Source organism: Aspergillus novofumigatus (genome assembly GCF_002847465.1).
Source record: "Aspergillus novofumigatus IBT 16806 chromosome Unknown P174scaffold_1, whole genome shotgun sequence".
NCBI lineage: Eukaryota > Fungi > Ascomycota > Eurotiomycetes > Eurotiales > Aspergillaceae > Aspergillus > Aspergillus novofumigatus.
Genome location: NW_020194274.1, coordinates 2,111,081 through 2,130,945, shown reverse-complemented (window position 1 = coordinate 2,130,945; position 19,865 = coordinate 2,111,081). Strand labels below are relative to the sequence as shown.

The window sequence follows — 19,865 nt, the reverse complement described above, 5'->3', positions numbered from 1 at the left end:
AGACTCGACCAAAAGAAAAGAAAAGAGGCTGGGCCAGTCAGTTAGTTACTCCAAAGACTAAGGTACACTTGCATCTCGACCCATGGCGCTCTCCCACTTGTCTCGGAGAATTTGGTACAGCTGATGAGAATCATCCAATTCCTAATCGAAGGATCAGATATGATCCATGGTTGTCTCTGATATATTTGGACCATGGGTCTAGCGTGATAAAAATAGCCACTATACATCCACCTTAGCCATCAATTATCCAACTATTTATCACAAAACGACAGATGCAATAAGGTTCAATCATTAACTACTTGTCTTCTCTTGGGGTATCCACCAGTAGTAAATACATCATAAACCATAGGCCAATGCGACGAACCCAAAAAAACGAAAGATGGTGTAACGCCTCAAGCCAAGTCATACTATCCTACACATGAAGTAATCAATCATCGCACATGATAACTGGGTTTCCGCTGCTTGTTTACCGCTGGAGGAGGCTCATCAACGGGATAAGGCGGGCGGACCTTCCCAGTAGACCCATTCCGACCATGATGCACCATCAAGGGCATCGGCATCAGTGCCTCATTCGCATTATCAGGATACGGAATCGGGGTCTTTGGCGGCACTGGAGGTGGTATGTTACCCTCCTGCACCTGCTCCACGCTCAGCCGAGGCGACGCCATTTGTTGCTGCGAGCCGGGCCGACTCCCGTCGCTGTGAGTATAACTGAAGCTACCGCTAGACATCCGTCCTGATGAAGGATAGACGCCGTCTTGCGGGGTCGGGTGTGGTGGCAGCGTATCCTCAGCCGGAGGGGACGGCACCCGCAAGCCGCTCGACGGAGGCTGATGTGTCATGATCGGTGCAAAGTCGCCAGGTAGCTCTGCGGGCAATTCCACCGCCATGGGGTTGGAGGGTGGCGGAACGGAAAATACTGGTCCTTGCGAAGTGTAGCTCTGAGGCGAGAATGGCGTATCTTCGGTTGGCTCTGTTGAAGGATCATATCCAGCGGCCGCATGCGCAGCCAGTCGCCGGTGCATGCGCTCGATCTTTGCGAACTTGACCCCGGCATCCATGATGCTTTTCTTTACCTCTGGCTTGGACAGGTAGCGTCGAGTATTGGTGCTGATGTCGGCCAGTCGGTTCCACTCATTCATGCCAAACTCACCCACGCCAACCTCGACATTCAGCCGGTAGTAGTTGTCCTTGTTCACTCCCCGCTTGGCCAGGTGAGTACGAAGCATCTCTTGATGGATCTCCTCGCAACCCTCGATCTTGGCGATCAGTCGTCGTCGCGCCTCGGCAAATGTGCCGAGAGCATCGCCAAAGAAATCTTCCCACCACTCGTGCTGCCGATTGTTCGTGCCCGGCGGACGCTTGCCGGTGCCCACACTGATGAACACCCCGATTTCCCGCCCGGGCCACTCGTTGACAGCCGCTTCATCCAGGATCTGCGGCGCCGGGTTGTAGGTACCTGCACCCTCATCGATAAAGAGATGCTGTCCGATTTGAATTGGCTTAAACGCCAGCCCTGTCGCCGAGGTGGCGCGGCCGGCTTGCCAGATAGTGCAGTTGAATTCGGGAGGCGGCTCTTTGCGCGAGTCGTACGATCGCAGCAGCACCGCGGATCCGTTGCGGGGAGTGCCTTTGTATAACGTCGTCACGGCACTAATCAGTTAGTACGATCCAGTTAGACTTTCCTGACTGGTGTAGGCTTACGTCTTTGTCCGATTTTCCCGATTATCGTAGAGCAGAGCATTCGGGTTCCCCCACCGTAGCCCGTTGATGATCGCGGAATGTCGCTGACTGATCGGCGTCGAGGGATGCGAAGCGCCAGACGTGCTGAAACTGCCTCTGCTCACGGAGCGCTGTGGAATCGATGCGGGACTGTAAGGCGCGCTGGCGACGGAGCTGCGCGAGCTGGCATTGGGCAGATCGTTCCCCTCGGTCTCGAATACCGTATGTTCCCGTACACATTCCCGGATCGCCTCCTCCAACTTGGACGCCTTGAACAAGGTCGAGCGGTAGGGTATGCCGGCAATGGTCTTGTCGGTCTCGAAAACGCGACGGGTCATGCGCACGTAGACTTCCTTGCAGGTTTCGAGGTCGAGACGTAGCCGACCCAGCATGAGGGCGATGAGGCCGCCCGTGCCGGTGCCAGCGATGAGGTCGAAGTGGTCGCAGGGTTTGGGGATCTGGTCTCGGCGCGGGGCTTTGCCTTCAGTCTCGACGTAGATGCGGTACATGAGTTCCTGGAGAATGATGAGCATCGAGTATCCTCGAACGCCACCTCCGTCTGCTTCGGTCAGTTTTGAACGGCATTCAGACGATGGAGTGTTCCATACCTAACGACAGAACCCTCAACGGAGGGCCCTTGGTCGTGTCTTTGCGACGTAACGTCATAGTGTCCATGGCGCCGTTTGACGCCGACGCAAAGTCGTATCTCCTAAGAGACAATCACACCAATGTCGAATTTGTGATCCTTGGATGGTTATCGGTCGCAGGAATAAAAAATAAAAATAGAATTTGAGGGTGGGGATGACAGGCGCAGGTGGGATATGGCGGGCGCCTGATCGGTCGAGTCGAGGGCAAATGGAACGGCAAGGTGCCTGAGAATCGGCGGATGGAAGATTCGATGCAGATGTAGTAGGCAGCAATATTCCTAGTTTATATCACCAAAAGATGAGACTGCTAGAAGACTTGTATAAGTGAAATGATGAAGAGGGATCTACAGAGTAATGATGAATCCCAATCTCAGCTGCTGAAGAAACATGGAGAAGCCCAACGGAGCCAGCTGACTGCGTCCCAGCCAGTCAGAATGTTCCTTGGGTCAGGAAATCTCTTAATTTGGTCTTTATTCTATCTTCCAATTGATTTATCCATATCTTTCTAGTGTGCCATGTATTATTCGCATTTGCGTGCGAATGGAAATCACATAATCTGATCTGGTGTGGCTGTGCACTGCGTCATTGAGGCTGTGCCATACGTAATAGTGTCATAATCATATCTCTGGTAATTCGAATTGGGCACACATAGAAGGTACGTAGCATGTAGAGAGGTAGCTCTTTAGCATATAGAGCTAAATAAATGCCAGGTAGTCAAATATTGAACAGTTTTACCTCAACAACTGCCCTTGTACCAATGGGACTGGGACCGCAACTAAGGTAGAGAGGTACCCCGCAGGAGTATTGCCCATAAACAATATGAACCACGGGGACAACCACCTTCTAATGCTGGATGGCAAACTACAAACTCGCCTTCCCCAGCATCACATCCCTCACCAACTTCAACGCCTCCTCCGCAAACACAACCATGTTCTGCTCCCGATCGGTCCCGCATCCCGTTTCCACCTCGCGAGTAAACGTCCCCTGCGGAGTTGACACCGCCAACGCGACGTACCCTCTACCGGTATCCGTTTAGCATGCGCACCTGAACCTCAACACTTGGGCAAACGAAGACACTCACGGAGTCCGATTCCTCGTCGCACCACCCGTAGGCCCCGCTGTCCCGCTCTCGGCAACGGTATACGTCGACTGCAGGGTATTGCGGACGTGCTGCGCGAGCCCAGCGACGATATCAGGCGTTGGACCTTCGTAGCTGTCGATGTGCGACTGGGTCCAGCCTGCGAAGGCGATGCGGGATTCAAGGGTGTAGAGCTGGTTTGTTAGTGATCCTAGAAAGAAGAGAAGAGAGTGTGAGTGGGAGAATTGCCCGTACTGTTACTCCACCCTTGTAGATTGAGGATGCCCCCGGGCGGGAAAGTAGACATGCGGAGATGATGCCTCCGGCTGCCTGTCAGTGTATCAGATGTATTGTCTTGTCTTGTACTTGAGACATGGCGAAAGGGAGGACAGCATACTGTCTCGGCCACGGAGATGGTTTCCCCTCGGGACTTGAGAAGATCGGCCACCTCTTTGATCAGAGGGCGGAGGGAGGGAGGGGAAATTCGTGTGTCATTTTGCTGAAAGAGAACGGGATTGTAGGTTGCGTCGAGATGAAAGACAGAGGCTTTGTTGATGATTGATTGTTTTACAGAAGGTCTCGCATGATGAGGCTGATGAGTGATGACGACGAGGTGCATTGGTCTTGGCGTCATTGGATGGTATTAACTTACTGTACATAAAAATGATACAAAAGTCTAGATATCCATCATTTTATCTGTCTCTCTAGAATGAATAACAGTTAACATGCAATCGCACCCGCGCTGTCTCATGCCCAACACCCCGCAAACCCAAAGCCATGAGACGTTGTACTCGCATCGAGAACCAGACCCGGAACTCCAAGCGAGCGGCTTTCATCTCGTCTACAGGTCTCCATCGCCCGTTGTAACCCCAGTGGAATCATGCATCCCCTTCCGGCCCGCCTCGAGCCGGCTAGTGGACACACTGTACGAGGCCGCGAACTTCTTCGCAAAGATCCTCAGCACCTTTGGGGAAGAAACCACGGCTATCCGGTCGTATGCTTCGCCAGCTGTGCTCAACGAACTCTGGAAATGCAAGCTCAATGCGTCGGAGGAGATCGACGTCATCCCTGCTCTGAAGCAGGAGAGGTCGAGATGGGCGCTTCTGCAGAAATACGTCTCCGGCTGGCGGAAGAAGAAGAAGAAGAAGAAGCGCAAGGGCAAGGAGCAGACGCAGAGCGCGAACCAGAAGAACGCCTCGCACACACGGCTGGACTGTGCAGTGCGTGTCGGATATCGGGATTATGCCAGGCGGGTGAAGCATGATCTGTGGCAAGTTTACTATGCGCGCTGGCCGTCGCAGGAGGACGGGGAGAGCAGCACCGGGAGTGGATGTACGGGGTTGGGAGGGGATCTGAATCGATTGGAGCATTTGCACAGGAGATTCGAGGCGCTGTATGATGGATTGGACAAGCTCTGTGGCCAGATGCATAACATCCAGTCATGTCAAAAGTTTATCGATCAGGCCCAGCTGCTCCTGATCTGCATGCATGATATCGAAGACTGGTGGCAGCCGACGGACAAGAGAGGCAAGTTTGCGAAGAAACTCACCGGTCGAAGATAGCAGTAGATCTTGCGAATCCGAATCAAATATGAAGCAATGTAGCTCTCACTATTGAACTTGTCCTGCAAACTTAGTCAAGACCATCTGTGCGAGGAACAATCTCAGGGGTCAGGGCTTTATGTTCATGAGTCAAGGTAATTGAAGAATGTAGATTCTTATGAAAATATCGTGCGACCATCAGACAGACAGTTGAATGAAACCCTTCCAACGCTTTGTTCAATTCGTCAACCCCGGCCAATCTGAATCTGTCAGCTTTGACGTGGATTAAGGAGTAGACTGACTGACCGTAAACCGTCCTCTCTTTCATCGTCCTCAGGACGTCCACCTCATCTCCCACTCGAACCATCACCTTGTCCGATCCAGGATCCAAGAAGACATATCGCCCAAAGACAGGACTATACTTCGCCCCCTTATCCACCCTCCGATCCTTCATCAACTTCTTCAGAGCACTCCCCGCCTCACCCGTCCCCATCCTCCCAGTCGCATAGTCAACATTAATACTCTGACACCGTACACAATTCGCCGTGAGCAGCAACCTCGCCGCACTACTGCCTTGTCCGACCCTCAACTCAGCCCAAAAGTCCTCCTCGAAAGCCGTCGCCGCCCCGAAACAACAATATTCGGCCGAAACTTGGTCACATCCATGCGCTCGTCTCCCTCGAAGCGCGCAGATAGCTCATCCACCGACGTCTCAGACGTAAGCAGGTACGGCGCCGTATCCGCAAACGTAATCGACTCGTCCTCTTTGGCTGTCGATAAACATCGCAATAATACCCACGACAGCAACCCCGCGACAACCGTCGCAGCAACACCCGGCCAATGCCTCAGCAGCTCGTCCCTTGTGGGCTGCATCGTCCCCGAAGTTCCAGCCGAAACACGCACACCATTCAGCACGAGCGTCAACACCGCCAGGCCCACCAGCGACCTTGTCGAAACCACCGGCTTGTCCACCGCGTGAGCGGGGCTCTTCCCCGGCGCGAAACTGCCCAGGACCCGCCGCGAATGCGGGCCCAGGTAGGCTAGTACCACGCCGTACCCGAACCGCTCGCTGAACCACGCGTTGTACGGATCGCCCATGTCGTACCCCGTCGTGGGGCTCTGGTGCATCTCGATGCTTAATCGTCGGAGGCCTCGAATATCCGGCTGCAAGGGGATCTCGAGCGTTTTCGTGGCCTTGTCTTTATTATTGCGATGATTGTCCGCTGGTGGATGGTACGTCACGATGATCCGGCCTGGTATGTCGTTCTCTTCATCTGGGTAGATGATGTCTGTCGTAAAGAGAGCCATTTCGGGGAAATGGGGGACGTGCATGTTCTTGAGCGTGTAGGTGCCATTTTCCCCGGGAATGACCTTGAGGAGCATGAAGCGCCTGTCATATTGGAATCCTGTCCGGGTGAGGGTTGCTTCTGATAGGGAGACACCGCGGAGGGATTTGATGGGGTATGTGTAGAGCTGACGGCGAGATATGAGTTTGCTTTTCTTCGCAAGGGGTAGAGTATACCTACCTGGCTGATGTGCATATCTGCTCTTGTGGGTTTTTTTATTTCGCTGAATAAAGTAGGGTCAGTCAGGCAATGCCAACGTTGTCGATTTCTGAGTTGGAAAACACACTGATCTTGTATTTGGAATGAGAGTGCCGGTGGTTGAGACACAAATAAACAGCCTCACCTGCGTTCTCCAACTTAATGCGGAGAAAGTTACGCCGACCTATCGGATGCGGGGATAAGGGAATGTTGTTGATAGGGCGCAGATAGACAGATTCCACCTTATCCATAGATAATCACACCACCGGTACAGAACATTATAGACAAGAAGGAATAAAACAATTCCGATCACAGATTGATATTGTGTTGAATGTATATACATACATGCATGCATCATAAGCAGACATCTTGGTCATGTTGAACAGCTAACCCGCCAAAAGAAGCCCTCAAAACATCATCTCATTAAATAGCGGCAATGTATACTTTTTAATCATCCCAAGGAAGGCTGAAGGTGCCCACCCAGTCTTCCACCTCCTTTCTCAGGAGCACAATCTCGGAGATCTCCTCGCCTTCACCGACGTAGTCGAGGAAGGCCTTGACTGTGTTGGGGTTCTTGACTCCCTTGGCTGCAGCACTCTCCTTGGCAGCCTTGTCCAGTTTCTGGGTGATGATCACGGCCCGGTCGACAATGTCAGCGACACGACGGAAGTCTTCAGGCTGGAAGCCACGAGTGGTCATGGCAGGAGTTCCCAACCGCAGACCGCCGGGCTTCAGGGCGGACTGGTCGCCAGGGACGGTGTTCTTGTTGCTGGCAACGCCACAGAGCTCGAGGACACGCTCAACGCGGGCACCGTCGACGCCGCGGTTCTTCAGGTCAACAAGAACTAGGTGGTTGTCCGTGCCGCCGGACACGATGTTGTAGCCGAGGCCGCCATTGTTGATTGGGCCACCCAGTCTTTCCGACAGCGCCTTGGCATTGGCCAAAACGGTCTCCTGGTAGGCCTTGAATTCAGGCGTTTGAGCCTGCTTCAAGGCAACGGACAGCGCAGTGATGGTGTGGTTGTGAGGACCACCCTGGTGACCAGGGAAAACCGACGCGTTGATGAGGTTCTCGAGATCGTACATCTCCTTGTTGCCCTTCTTGTCTGTCCGGCGGACGCCCTTGCGGTAGAAGATCATGGCGCCGCGAGGACCGCGCAGAGACTTGTGGGTTGTGGTTGTCACAATGTCAGAGTGAGGGAATGGCGAGGGCAGCACACCGGCGGCTACTAAGCCTGAGATGTGGGCCATATCGCTCAAAAGGTATGCACCAGCAGCATCAGCGATCTGGCGCATGCGGGGGTAATCGATAAGCCGGCTGTAGGCCGAAGTGCCGGCGATGATCAGCTTGGGTCGGTACAGCAGAGCCAGCTTCTCCGCCCCGTTGTAATCAATGAGGCCAGTGGATTCATCCAGGCGGTAAGGCAGGGTCTCGAAGTACTTGGAGATGAAGGAAATCTTCTTGGTTGGGGTTTGGTAACCGTGCGACAGGTGACCACCATGGGGCAGATCCAGGCCCATCAGACGGTCGTGTGTGTTGAGGACGGCGGAGATGGCATAAAGGTTTGCCGGTGATCCGGAGAGAGCTGTAGGAGTTAGACAGTTATCTCTAAAGTATTTACTAGAGACTTACGCTGTACGTTAACACCCCATTCCTCGGGGTCCAGTCTAAAGGTCTCGAGGGCACGCTGCTGGCAGAGTCTCTCGGACTCGTCGATGAACTCGTTTCCTCCATAGTATCTCGCACCGGGGTATCCTTCAGAATATTTGTCTGGGGCCAGTTAGTTTCATCCTTGTGGAACCGACAGCAGCGGACTGACTTTGCATCACACTCCCCAGCGCATCGAGAACGGCTTGTGACGTAAAGTTCTCGGAGGGGATGAGATTGATGAAATGCTTTTGGCGTTTTTTCTCCTGCACCAGTATGAGTGAATCTATTCAACTGACACCCGGAAAGGTCAATGCACCTTTTGCAGAATGTTGTAGACAGTGGGATCTTCCTCCTCGAGGGATGCGGAGAGCAACTGCACGGATATGACATCAGTACATGTCCTAGGAACAAGCTAGGGAGATAGAGCGCACATGTTGCTGGCCATCGCGGCTGGATGAGGATACGCTCCGCCATTGCACATTCTTGGATGCAGCAGTGGGAGTCTGAAGCTGGAAGCCCGGACGGCGGGCGGTGGTGATAGCAGTGATAGCTCTAGAAGAGCTTCCAGACCGCGGGATGAGGCGCGAGGCCTGTCGTCCGCAACGACTCAGAGACATTGTTGGGCAGGGTTCAGCCTAACGTCGTCTTGGATTGTAGACAGTGAGAAGTAAAAAGTCAACGAAGAAAATAATGAAGAGAAAGTGGGTGATATAACAATGGCACGCCGATGGTTATCTCTTGATCCATCGGACAACGGTAGTTCTTGATACGGGGCGGCTCCGTTGCCCGCGGAAAGCTGTCAGCCGCTAAGCCGTTCTGAGACCAAGCACCCCGATTGGCTAATTGCGCGGAAGAGGATGTTCCACTCCGAGGACTCGCTTACAGCATCTCACTGTTTTTATCTCCGCCGGCATTCCTCGCACCTTTCTTCTCTTTTCCCCTCCTTTTCTCTTCATCACACAACTAAATCCAAGATGAAGAGATGGCGTCTACGGCTTTTTCAGTTCTCGTGGAAGAGACCGCTTCTGGCTGGCTTTTCCCGGGCGATGCTGATATGTCCCGCGCCCATTCACCATCCATGAGGGGCAATGAACCGTCTGATTGGATCTGTGTGCAAAACTGGGATGACTCGATGAGTTGGACATCTATGAGGTGTTTTCGTGGCCTACGTGTACAGTCATATCGAGGTAGAATGAACGAATTCAATTGTCTCTTCCCCAACAGATCCTGTATGATCCCAGAGTATGCGTAATGATGGAAGATGACTCGAACAATACGAGGTTTGTGTGAGGGTGAGACTTTCGGTCTAGTGAAACTCTACAATATGCACCACGAAAATAGGAAGCAGGAAGAAGGCACCTTGCCTGTAGCGAGTACGACGTGGCTCTGTAAGGAGCAAGTACTTTAGCTTCAAAAAGCTGCACTTGAAATTGGAAATTACGAAACTCTGATTCCTTGAGAGCCGAGCGAGCTTGAGAGCGTCAAGCATAGGCGAGGAAAGGAGCAGACCGCTCTTCTGGGAAATGATTCTCAGGGCGGCAGCAGGAGGTTGGAACAGTAGGAACCATGATCGACGGGGTATCTATTTACAGAGTATGAGTCGCAGATGTCTCTCAAGAGTCCGGACACAAAAGTTAGGACTCAATCACTCAAGGCTAGGACTATTAGACTAAAGAGTCTCGGCTCCTTCTGAACCCCGGAGATGGATTCTCGACTGCTCAAACAGGCATGCGAACAGCGGCACGATTGAGGGATCATTTGACCGGTTCAGGGGTATTTCAGGTCCAAAAACGTGGAGATCTGAGTGCATAGAGAGAAGTGCGTATATCTACTGTTTCTCTTGTCTACTCTTCTGACAACTCCTTCTAAAAATGATAAATCCACGCACTGGACACAAGACTAGTCTCATGAGCTAACATTAGGGCCGTCCACCACATTAACTCTGTCTGTACTAGACTGCAAGAGTGGCTTCGTCTCCTGCACTCCTTATTGAGTAATTTTAGATGTTTAATCTCCTGAGTCTGAACTAGATCCTGGGCCTGATTTCCTAGGTTAATTCTAGCCTGAATACTTCAGGACCCGTCCATCCTCCCTCCAGAACTTCCTTCTCTTCTTTTTTCTCTTTTCTCCGCCAACTGCTTCACTGCTTCACTCGCTCTCTCCAACTACCCCCGGTGTTATACCGAGTACATTCTTTTACAGAAATCTGCGTGGATTTAAATCCTGGTCGCTCTCTATCTATCAACCTTACCACATCAATCTCAATCAAATAAAATCATCAAAATGCGTTTCTTCGCTACTATTCTGGCTACCCTCGCCGTGGGCGCCGTCGCCTCCAACGCCGTTGCCGATGAGGAATACAGCACCGTCGTGGTCACCGAGTACTCCACCTACTGCCCCAAGGCCACCTCCATTCCCGAGGCTTCCTCCAGCGCTGTACGTCTTGGTTATATATAAGCGAAAGGATCATAAAGTGAAAACATGCTAATCCCTCATCTGCAGGCCCCCTCCATCACCGTCTCCGACGGCGTGACCTACTCCATCTCCCGGCCCCTGATCACCTCTACCATCACCAAGTGCAACAAGTGGTATGTCTTGTCTCACCATCTCTCGATGGGTCGCCAGATTGATTGAAGATGATGATGATACTGACTGGGAGTAGCCCCTCTTCGACCCCCCTCATCCACACCCCACCCCCTCCAGCAGCTCCATCGTCGTCGTCCCGACCTCCAAGCCTGTCATCCCCTCCGGTGCAGGCCCCAAGACCACCAGCACCCCCGCCGCCAGCACCCCCGTCACTCCCCTGGCGACCGGTGCCGCCTCGCGCGCTGCCGTCGGTGCCGGCGCGGGTCTGGCCGGTGTTTTTGCCCTGGCTGCTTACCTGCTGTAGCTGAGCTGAGCTGTAGTTGAGCAGGACTGATGAGGTGAGGTTTTGGCCTCGCTTGTATAGGGGGGTTGTGATTTAATTGATTGATTGAATTGATTCGTTTGGTTTGGTCGTCTGAGAACTGAGTCTACATTTTCATCGAATTGAATCGGATTCGCATTCGGATTTGGATTCAATATACATACCTTTAGTACAGGGTTACGCTTTTCATCGTCTCTACCCCAGGCGATGAAGGCGAGATACCACTAGCGTTTTACTATTACTAGTACCCCCCTTTTTCTTCTCTTTTGACTTCATGATTATTGATTTGTTCTATACGATCGATACCTGGTTTTATTAAGCATGGATTTACTTTTGGTTTACTTGACTTGATCGTATCCTCGTATCGAGACATAGTCGGAGTAAGTGGTGACTGGTTATAACTTCGCCTTGGCGGCAAAGTATTCTCGTACCCTCTCCCGCGCAACCTCCACCACCTCTGCATCCTCCACCGTCGGCGGAACGTTCACAGGAGCGTCAAACTCCCCCGCACCCCATTCTCCACCAACTCGCGCAGCACCCGTCGCAGCGTCTTGCCGCTGCGCGTCTTCGGAATCATCCCCCGCCCCTGAATGACACCCCCAGCGAAGCGATGGCCCCGATTTGCTCGCGCACCAGCTGATTCACAGCCTGAAAGAGCTCCGCGCTGGGCCGGGCAGGAAGCGGTCCCGACCCCCGCGGCTGGATGAATGCAAAGGGGAGATGGCCCTTGAGCGGGTCCGGCATACCTACGACGCTGGCTTCGCCAATGTCCGGGTGCGACAGGATGGCTTGCTCAATGGCCCCCGTGCTGAACCGGTGCGCGGCAACGTTGATGATGTCATCGGACCGCGACATGATGTGGATGTACCCATGCTCGTCGATCATGCCTGCGTCGCCAGTGTCGACCCATCGGCCATTGAACCGTTTGAGGTATCCCTTGTAGAACCGCTCGTCGTCATTGAATAAGCTGGTAAACGCCGTCGGGGCCAAGGGCATCGCCATGACTATGTTCCCCATCGTCCCGCGCGGCACCTCCCGGCCTTCATCGTCGACGACGCGAACGTCAAATCCGGGCATCGGCAGTCCGGCTGATCCAGGTCGAACGGCTAGCGGTTTGGAATCCTGATTCAGTTGCCGCTTGTCCACCAGGCCTGCTGCGCTGTTCAGCGCTAATCCGGAGATGGGGGATCCGGATTCGGACGACCACCAGTTATCGATCACCATGGCCCCCGGTGCCGCATGCTGGGTCAAGAGCGCTTGATACGCCTGGACGATGCTCGGTTCGCTTCTCTCGCCAGCGAGAAATAGAGCTTTCAGGTGCCTCAGTCCCCCGCGGCGCGCAACCTGCAGGAAGTACCTGTTGTCCGGATCGTCCTTGCGGATTGCCCGAATGGCCGTCGGCGCCGTAAAGAGCACCTTGACCTTGTGCTCCTCGACAATCCGCCAGAAGGTGCCTGCGTCAGGTGTCCCCACCGGCTTTCCTTCGAACAGGACCGTCGTGGCACCCACCAGCAACGGTGCATACAGAATATACGAGTGACCGACCACCCATCCGATATCTGAGGCGCAGAACATGACGTCGCCTGGCCCGTGGATATCAAACAGATACTTGATGGACAGATGGAGCCCTACCGCGTGTCCCCCTGCTTCTCGGAAGACTCCTTTCGGCAATCCAGTCGTCCCTAACACAGATCAGCAGCGTTACATTACCCCCACGAACCCAGGACGCATACCACTCGTATATATAATATACAGCCCATCCGTGCTCTTGACCGGCACCGGGCCCGCCTTGACTCCGCGCATCCGAGCGCTCTTGACCAGCCGCTGCCAGTTGCGCTGCCCGCCCATCTTATCCGGATTGTTCCACCGCAGCTGGTTCCGCTGCCAGATAATCGTCTTGGACGGCTTGAAGCTGCTCGCCGCAATGGCCCCCTCGACCAGCGGCCGATACGACACCGGGCCCTTGGACCCTTCAATCCCGCACGAGGCCGTCATGATCACTCGCGGCTTCGCGGCCTCAATCCGCTGCGCAAGCGACTTGGCTGCGAAACCGCCGAACACGGCCGAATGGATGGCCCCCAGCCGGGTGATGGCTAGCGCTGCAATCAGCGCCGCGGGAATCATAGGCACTGTCGTGGTTTAGCTCTATCTACGTGATGGTTCCAGAGCTGAAATACATACTGTAGATGATCACCACATCTCCCTTCCTCACCCCTTCCTCCCTCAACACGCCAGCCAGCACCTCCACTTCATCCAGCAATTGGCTGTATGTATACTTCTCCTTGACGCCCGTCACCGGCGAGTCCCAGATAATCGCCACGTTCTCCCCGCGGCCAGCCGCCACATGCCGATCCACGCAGTTGTACGTCGTGGAGATCTCGCCATCGGGGAACCAGGACCAGTGCTCGTGCGTGACCCCGCTAGGTAGAGTCTTGGGGCGTCGGACGAGCGTCTGCGAGGGCTCCTTGTGCCAGTGCAGCTGGGTCGCGTGATACGACCAAAAGCTTTCGGGGGAGTGCAGGGAGCGAGCGTGGACTGTTTGTTGGGTAGACATTCTCCCTTTCTTTTCCTTTGATGCGTAGGAATGATGGTTTCGAGATTCGATTGACCAAGAAGCTAGAGAAGAGACAACGGATAAAAGTGAATATGGGATGACTGCTACAATGTCACGAAGTACGAAGTATAATTGCACTCAGCACTACTCCGTAGTCTAACCAAACCCGAGGAGTAGATGGATAGCAGAACTGCAGAAGAGGATCACGGAGGAAAGGAAGCAGAACGAAACAAGCCGACCTCATGCACGATGATGCTGCAGGCGAGCTGAGCTGTAAGTTAACCTAGACTAAAGTCAACCCGTCCAATGCCGGGATTCGTTTAGACTCGGCAGTCAGTAAGCAAAACATTGACATGAACTCCGCAAGGGGGTTCATTGCTCCAGCCTCTATAAAATTTGAGCCATTAATGATGGAGATTTGATTCGACAATCGATAAGTGGATGAAGTGAAGTTGTGGGGAAGTGGGCTGATACTACGTCCTGGACAGGGTGGATGAAGCCGAGGATAATTTTGAAGCTTTCCCCGCACGGATGGTCCGTTCAGCATCCGGAGTGGTATGTACCATAGTACGTGGTACAGTTGTACACCTGTGAAAGAGGATCCAGATAGAGCTTACATACTGTCCACCGGATCGATCAGATTTGGACAAAGATACCGAGCGGGTGACTATACAGCATCTCCTGACTTTGAAACCTATATTCTTCGCCACTTCCACATAGTCATACAGGACTCGCAAGAACCGGGTTCGCTCTTGTGCTGATAGAACTGAATAATATATGTCTTTATTTTAGGTCTATCTGTGTCAGTGAACTTTTTGTTCTTTATATTCGCAAGTAATGCATCAGAAAAAAAAAGTAACAACTCAAAGCTCAGCCGTAGGGTATCATATCGAAATGCCTGCTAAACGGTCGACTGCTTCAGCGAAAACAACCATACGTCTTCTTCCCACCGATCCGGTCGTCGGTCACATTCCTTACTTCCTCCACACCTGTCTGTAGTAAAGACCCTCTTCTGACATTCACATCTTAGACTCCAGCCACGCAGAAGATTGGTCATGGGTCCAGGTGGCTGGAATGAACCACATCCCCGAGGCTGGAACCGGGCAACTGCAAGGGGTTCGAAATGATTATCCAGGGTGCGCGAGAGAAGAAAAAAAGTCTATAATCCCCGATGCTTCCGATATTCCAGCCTCTCCCGTATAACGGAAATAAAATCTGTTTTCAAAGGCGACACTCCAGGGGTACCGAGGAACATGGAGCATACATCAAGCATCTCCAGAAAACTGTATGTGCGTATCCAACACAAGTAGAGTAGAAGAGAGGCGAGGAAAATGTAACGGAGGAAAGGGACGAGAAATGACCGCCCAGTCTAGAGTCCAGAGACCGGTAAGACGTTCATGCAGCCAATATAAACAGATAGAAGATATTGCCATGGAGCAGGCTCACATGGATGTTCGTGGACGCTTGGAGTGGACGAAAGCGAAAGAGGAGGGATGCGAATGCTAATGCGTTCCTCAGAGTATGACGCACTTGATGCCACCTCGGTGTCTGGCACGGTCGGGTCGGAAAGTTTTGGGATATTCAGGACCGGCGTCGCGATCGCGCATAGGACCCAAGCCGGTCGGTCGACGATCCTGGGCTCGTCCTCCCTGCTGCTGTTGCCGTTGCTGTCGGAGCATGCGAACGACATCGTAAAAGGCCTTCTCCACGTTGATGCAGTTTTTGGCGGACGCCTCGACGAATTCGCAGCCCAAGTCCTTCGCCAGGGCCTGTCCTTCCTGCGCCGAGACCGCTCGCTCCACTGCTTTGTCGCTCTTGTTGCCGACTAGCATCACGGGTACGGGGAGGGCTGGACCCGAAGGCGCGTTCATGGGCGATCCCAGATAGCTGGCTCCGGATGGCGACCCGGAGTGGGCTGACTCCTTGACCATCTTGATCTGGTTGTAGAATTTTTGTATGCGAGAGAAAGAAGCGCGCGATGTGATGCTGTAGACAAGCACGAAACCTTCGCCGTCGCGAATCCACTGATCTCGCAAGGCCGTGTATTCCTCCTGGCCTGCGGTGTCCAGCACTTCCAACATGCAGGACTGCTGATCGATCACGACTTGTTTCCGGTACGAGTCTTCAATAGTCGGATCGTACGTTTCGACGAAATGATTCAAACAAAGCTATTCAGAGCAAAAAAAAATTAAGTCGAGAGTTCAGATAACGGTGTCATCAACCGTTCAAGACAGAAATGGAGGGCTAACCTGGATCGTGAGCGCGGTCTTACCGACACCACCATCTCCCAACACCACCAATTTGTACAACGTCATCTTTCCCGACATGGCGACTATATCGCACCCGTAGGTCAAAAAATTGGTTGATCGGATTTTTTTTTTTCTTAAGAGGGAAGAAAGAGTAGAGGAAGATTGGGTACGAGGCGAAGAGGAAGGGGAGAGAGGGGCGAAAAGAGAAGAGAAAGCTATGAATGCTCCACGGTGGGCACGGACGCGGATAACGGAGTGTTGCGAGACACTACGACCGGGGGTCCAGCACAGGAACTTAAAGAACGGCTATTGTGGTAAAGTTAGTGCGGTTATTAGCCACCGGAAGAACCGTCGTTGCTCTGTGGCCGTCCAAGCACATGTGCAGCCCACAGTCCACACCACAACACGAGGCCCACGGGAGCAAAAGCAAAAGGAATGAGAGACATGACATACCTTTGGGTCCTTAAATTTGCCTTTATGATCAGCGAATTGAAAGCGAAAGGTATTAATAATCCCTCAAGCTCTCCGGTCGCAGTATAAGCTCGTCGATCGCAGGATCAGGAGCAAGATAGTACGAGGAAGAAAAATTTGGACTCGAGCGGAAAACCCGAGAGTTGCAGCAGCCGACAACAACTGTATCTGCAGTTATCCCTGCCACAGCGTGTTTGATAGTCTTAGCAGAAGGACAAAAACGCGGGTTTGCCAGTACTTCCGATGAGTAGTGACACAAAGGGATGTTCTGCCAATATATCTGTTGTCCCTTTATCTTGGGGGGTGATGCCTGAAGATTGATTCCGCCACACAAAAATAGCAGAGTTGAAGCGGATCCAATTTGGAATCGGAGAGTAGAGAGAGTTCAAGAGGTGTGAGGTGGAATATCTTTTCACTGTTCCTTTCCTTTTCTTTTTCGACAATACTCCTTATCTTGTAGGGAGGGGGAGGGGGAAAGCTGCACAGGCGATCAAGCGGCCACGCCAGGGAGGACCAAGGATAAAAGGCTTGGCCAGCGATGGGAGAGATGGTGGATAGAAAAGCAAAACGATAGATTGCTTATAAGAAACAGGAGAAGATGAAAAGGTACAGTTAGATGGAGGAATAGATACAGGGGAAGAGATAATGATAATATAATGAAAAGGGAGGGAGAAAAATCACAACAATAGTGATTAATTATTCTGTACCTAGACTATTATTACGGAATACTGAGGCACCGTTTCCTTCCCCCTCTCTCATAATCCGATGTAGCTAAACCAGCACCTACCCAGAGTAGTTAGTGAAGACCTACGGCATTGTATTAGCATGAGAATTGGATTGATGTTTGACAAGGGTAGGTATAATATAGCGGTAACAGACAAGGAAAATAGATCAATGAAGCCAAAGGCGAATAGAGAAAATGGCACCTATTGGAGTACTTTGTAGGAACTTTTCTCTCTTCGATCAATTGATAGATTTGATACCCTGCTGATAACACGCATTCTGGAGTTGAACGGAGGCAATTGTGTGGCGTCTCAGCTTGCATGCTTGAAGTATCGTCTACAAGCCTAAAACGGGTATATTGTATAACACGAATCATTTTCAGGGAGTTGCACGACAGGGTGATTGTCCTGTCATCGTCAGGGCTTTCGCACTGTGATGCAGATCTAATTCAGAGTACAGAGGTATCCTCAGCTTTGACTCTCTAAAATCTAGTAAGCGAAGCGATAGTAATGGGATCCGCGAGGTACCTGACGTCGAGGCGATGCGCATTGCCCACGAGTTCAATACATGTAATTCACCATACCCTTCATGATGAGATAGTTGCGATTCGAAATGCCCTGTTGCTCCCCCTGAGTCTCTGATCACGGCCTGAAAGCGAAAGTTTTTGCCAGTTTTAGCCTCGTCTCAGATCTTCAAGGAAACATGCCCACTTTCGACTGAAGACAGTTTCGGGTACACACCAAGTGGGCGGATAGCCACACTAGAACACCCCACACCAGACCCAGCTAGCAATTGGCATCAACTCAACTCGGGTCGTTTAGGCTTCATCTTCCAACAAGGTCAAGCGGTAAGCTTCCGAGTGATACACCGGACGACAGGGCATGAACTTAGATGTCCGGTTGTGCACCAAGACGGAGCGCACCAAGAGTCCCAAAGCGTGTTGATTGGAGCTCAAATGGCAATCTGCAGTGGCAATCAGAATGCTATCTACTACTAGTCTCGCAAGTTGCATCCCTAGACTATTCGACGGGGAAGGCAATCGAACATTCCGCGGCCCCCTCGCTACTCGCTAAAATTCCATCTTCCTGATCCCTGGGACTCCTTATGCGCGGCGCCCCGCTGGCAATATGGCAGTTGCATTTAGAGTTAGCAGCGTATGCAGTATGGCAGTATACTTGAGACTATGGATGTAGCCAGGTGGGGCAATATCATGTCGAGTCCTACAAGACACTGGCTTCATAACATGATCTCAATAAGGAGTACTGCTGTGGCATTGATTATGAAGGTATAAAAAGGTGAAATATGCGGCGTCCATGAACGTCATCGCGGGATTTGTGCCTGAAATCAGAGATCACAACGATGCTCACTGCGAATAATCCCGCAACCCTAAGGGAAGGTAGTATTCTCACTCTTCTAGAATGGCCTTGTTCTTGGCTCATGGAATAGTCAGAGATTTACACTTTAGCCTCTAAGCGATTCAGGTTAAGGGGGGAGGGGCATTTGACATCCTGACAGTTCATGTCAGATATCCTGCCGGTATCACAGAAGATTGTCCGGGGTTTCAGTCGATTTACTACGAAGATACTCCGTGCTCCGAGTACTGCACTCTGGTGTGAACTGAGGTTGTATCTGTAGATACTTCTCTCCCCTTCTTTGCCCCTGCCCTGGCACTGGCCCATTTCCACGTGGGTGAAATGCACGGTAGACGGTACTACTGCACAGTCCAACCTAGCGCCTTTAATGTATCGATCTTACCTTGTTGATTGATAACTGAGCCTGGAAGTATCCTGAACTCGTAGATTGATTCCTACATGTGATAGAAAGGTACGCGGTAGATCACCGTCATCGTGGCATCATATTACTATTGATGGATAACATCTGGATTTCGGAAGGATCAACCAGGAGCACTAAAGTGACTAAAACGCAGAGCCCGAGTAGCCGACGGAGAGGTTCAGGGGCCGTCAGCCCGTCACGTTGGATTATCCATCACATAATATGTGACAACCACTGACTGGATTCCGACTAACCCATGCTCATGGGTTATTTCTCCGGAGTTTATCCAGAAAGGCTCAGTAGACTGATAGTATTCCATGTCTCTATCTATATTCTATCCCAGTTCACTACAGATTAAACAGTGAGACAGGTGATGTTTTTAATAACTAAGGTACGTACTCACTCAAGTTCAGTGTAGCTGCCTGTCAGCTGGGAACTCGATGATCCGAACCATCGCCCATCCCAATATTCATCCGCTCGGAACGCCCCGCTCAACCAGAGTATCTAGCAAACTTGGCATATCTAGCCGCGCTGTGTGCTCGGTGCAGGATCAAATCAGAACCGAGATGAGAGTCAAGTAATGGCACTAACTATTGCTCCGTCCACGGTTGTCGTTTCGACGGTGCCGCCGCGGTGGTGATATCGCCCGTTTCCTATGCCTCTTTGGGTGCTAGTGGCTACCTGGGACTGGGTCGGATGGATCTAGACCGTCGCTGGTTACCGTCTGCTTAAAGAGGGGAATTGGATACGTAAGGTGGTAGCTGGACAGGGTTGCAGTGCATAAGACGAAGCAGGTGGCAGATTGGGGGCCGGACGGGGTGACTGGAAGATGATTCCGAGTTGAACAAATGAACAAAATATTCACCAATGGGAAGAGCATTCCACCCCATGATCCAAGGTGCTGTTCCATCCTGCAGGACGAAAAAAGCAAACCTCCACGTTTTGCCTTACCAGGAAGGCCTCGTTCAGCTTCTAGTGTCATTCTACGCCAATCACTGACTCGC

General features: G+C 52.2%; 8 protein-coding genes across 8 annotated transcripts; 2 read left to right on the top strand and 6 right to left on the bottom strand.

The window, feature by feature from the left end:
• Nucleotides 1-329: 329 nt before the first annotated feature.
• P174DRAFT_23377 (putative Patatin-like serine hydrolase) lies at nt 330-2,738 on the bottom strand. Its single transcript, XM_024821410.1, has 2 exons — nt 1,705-2,738; nt 330-1,653 (listed from the first exon to the last, which is right to left on the bottom strand). The coding sequence occupies exons 1-2, from the start codon at nt 2,253-2,255 to the stop codon at nt 432-434; spliced, it is 1,773 nt and encodes a 590-aa protein (XP_024687207.1). The 5' UTR covers nt 2,256-2,738; the 3' UTR covers nt 330-431.
• A 272-nt stretch (nt 2,739-3,010) lies between these two features.
• P174DRAFT_437031 (CinA family protein) lies at nt 3,011-3,946 on the bottom strand (the record flags this gene model as incomplete). The annotated part of the gene is made up of 3 exons (XM_024826183.1): nt 3,011-3,641; nt 3,703-3,777; nt 3,845-3,946. Coding segments are annotated over 3 exons (372 nt in total), but the record flags the coding sequence as incomplete, so codon positions are not given.
• Nucleotides 3,947-4,172: 226 nt separating this feature from the next.
• On the top strand, nt 4,173-5,009 carry P174DRAFT_362919 (uncharacterized protein; the record flags this gene model as incomplete). Its single annotated transcript, XM_024821887.1, has 1 exon — nt 4,173-5,009. One exon carries the CDS (start codon nt 4,173-4,175, stop codon nt 5,007-5,009), a length of 837 nt encoding a protein of 278 aa, XP_024687205.1.
• A 216-nt stretch (nt 5,010-5,225) lies between these two features.
• Nucleotides 5,226-6,529, bottom strand: P174DRAFT_416338 (MOSC domain protein; the record flags this gene model as incomplete). The annotated part of the gene is made up of 4 exons (XM_024824488.1): nt 5,226-5,248; nt 5,295-5,595; nt 5,649-6,461; nt 6,515-6,529. 4 exons carry the CDS (start codon nt 6,527-6,529, stop codon nt 5,226-5,228), a joined length of 1,152 nt encoding a protein of 383 aa, XP_024687204.1.
• A 300-nt stretch (nt 6,530-6,829) lies between these two features.
• On the bottom strand, nt 6,830-8,931 carry P174DRAFT_382253 (serine hydroxymethyltransferase). Its single transcript, XM_024823109.1, has 5 exons — nt 8,615-8,931; nt 8,500-8,556; nt 8,353-8,446; nt 8,166-8,303; nt 6,830-8,118 (listed from the first exon to the last, which is right to left on the bottom strand). The coding sequence occupies exons 1-5, from the start codon at nt 8,798-8,800 to the stop codon at nt 6,980-6,982; spliced, it is 1,614 nt and encodes a 537-aa protein (XP_024687203.1). The 5' UTR covers nt 8,801-8,931; the 3' UTR covers nt 6,830-6,979.
• Nucleotides 8,932-10,466: 1,535 nt separating this feature from the next.
• On the top strand, nt 10,467-11,073 carry P174DRAFT_416336 (putative GPI anchored protein; the record flags this gene model as incomplete). The annotated part of the gene is made up of 3 exons (XM_024824487.1): nt 10,467-10,619; nt 10,686-10,775; nt 10,846-11,073. 3 exons carry the CDS (start codon nt 10,467-10,469, stop codon nt 11,071-11,073), a joined length of 471 nt encoding a protein of 156 aa, XP_024687202.1.
• Nucleotides 11,074-11,486: 413 nt separating this feature from the next.
• Nucleotides 11,487-13,645, bottom strand: P174DRAFT_416335 (putative acyl-CoA synthetase; the record flags this gene model as incomplete). The annotated part of the gene is made up of 4 exons (XM_024824486.1): nt 11,487-11,648; nt 11,725-12,773; nt 12,825-13,220; nt 13,273-13,645. The coding sequence occupies 4 exons, from the start codon at nt 13,643-13,645 to the stop codon at nt 11,487-11,489; spliced, it is 1,980 nt and encodes a 659-aa protein (XP_024687201.1).
• Nucleotides 13,646-15,159: 1,514 nt separating this feature from the next.
• Nucleotides 15,160-15,972, bottom strand: rasB (Ras small monomeric GTPase RasB; the record flags this gene model as incomplete). Its single annotated transcript, XM_024821898.1, has 2 exons — nt 15,160-15,813; nt 15,895-15,972. 2 exons carry the CDS (start codon nt 15,970-15,972, stop codon nt 15,160-15,162), a joined length of 732 nt encoding a protein of 243 aa, XP_024687200.1.
• Nucleotides 15,973-19,865: the final 3,893 nt, after the last annotated feature.

Excerpts from the sequence above, each read along its gene's own strand:
- P174DRAFT_23377 (XM_024821410.1), bottom strand. The coding sequence starts at position 2,255 with ATGCTCATCATTCTCCAGGAACTCATGTACCGCATCTACGTCGAGACT. Across the intron at positions 1,654-1,704 it reads CGGGAAAATCGGACAAAGAC|TGCCGTGACGACGTTATACA; the intron begins GTAAGCCTACAC and ends CTAACTGATTAG.
- P174DRAFT_382253 (XM_024823109.1), bottom strand. The coding sequence starts at position 8,800 with ATGTCTCTGAGTCGTTGCGGACGACAGGCCTCGCGCCTCATCCCGCGG. Across the intron at positions 8,304-8,352 it reads GCTGGGGAGTGTGATGCAAA|ACAAATATTCTGAAGGATAC; the intron begins GTCAGTCCGCTG and ends AACTGGCCCCAG. Across the intron at positions 8,119-8,165 it reads ATGGGGTGTTAACGTACAGC|CTCTCTCCGGATCACCGGCA; the intron begins GTAAGTCTCTAG and ends TAACTCCTACAG.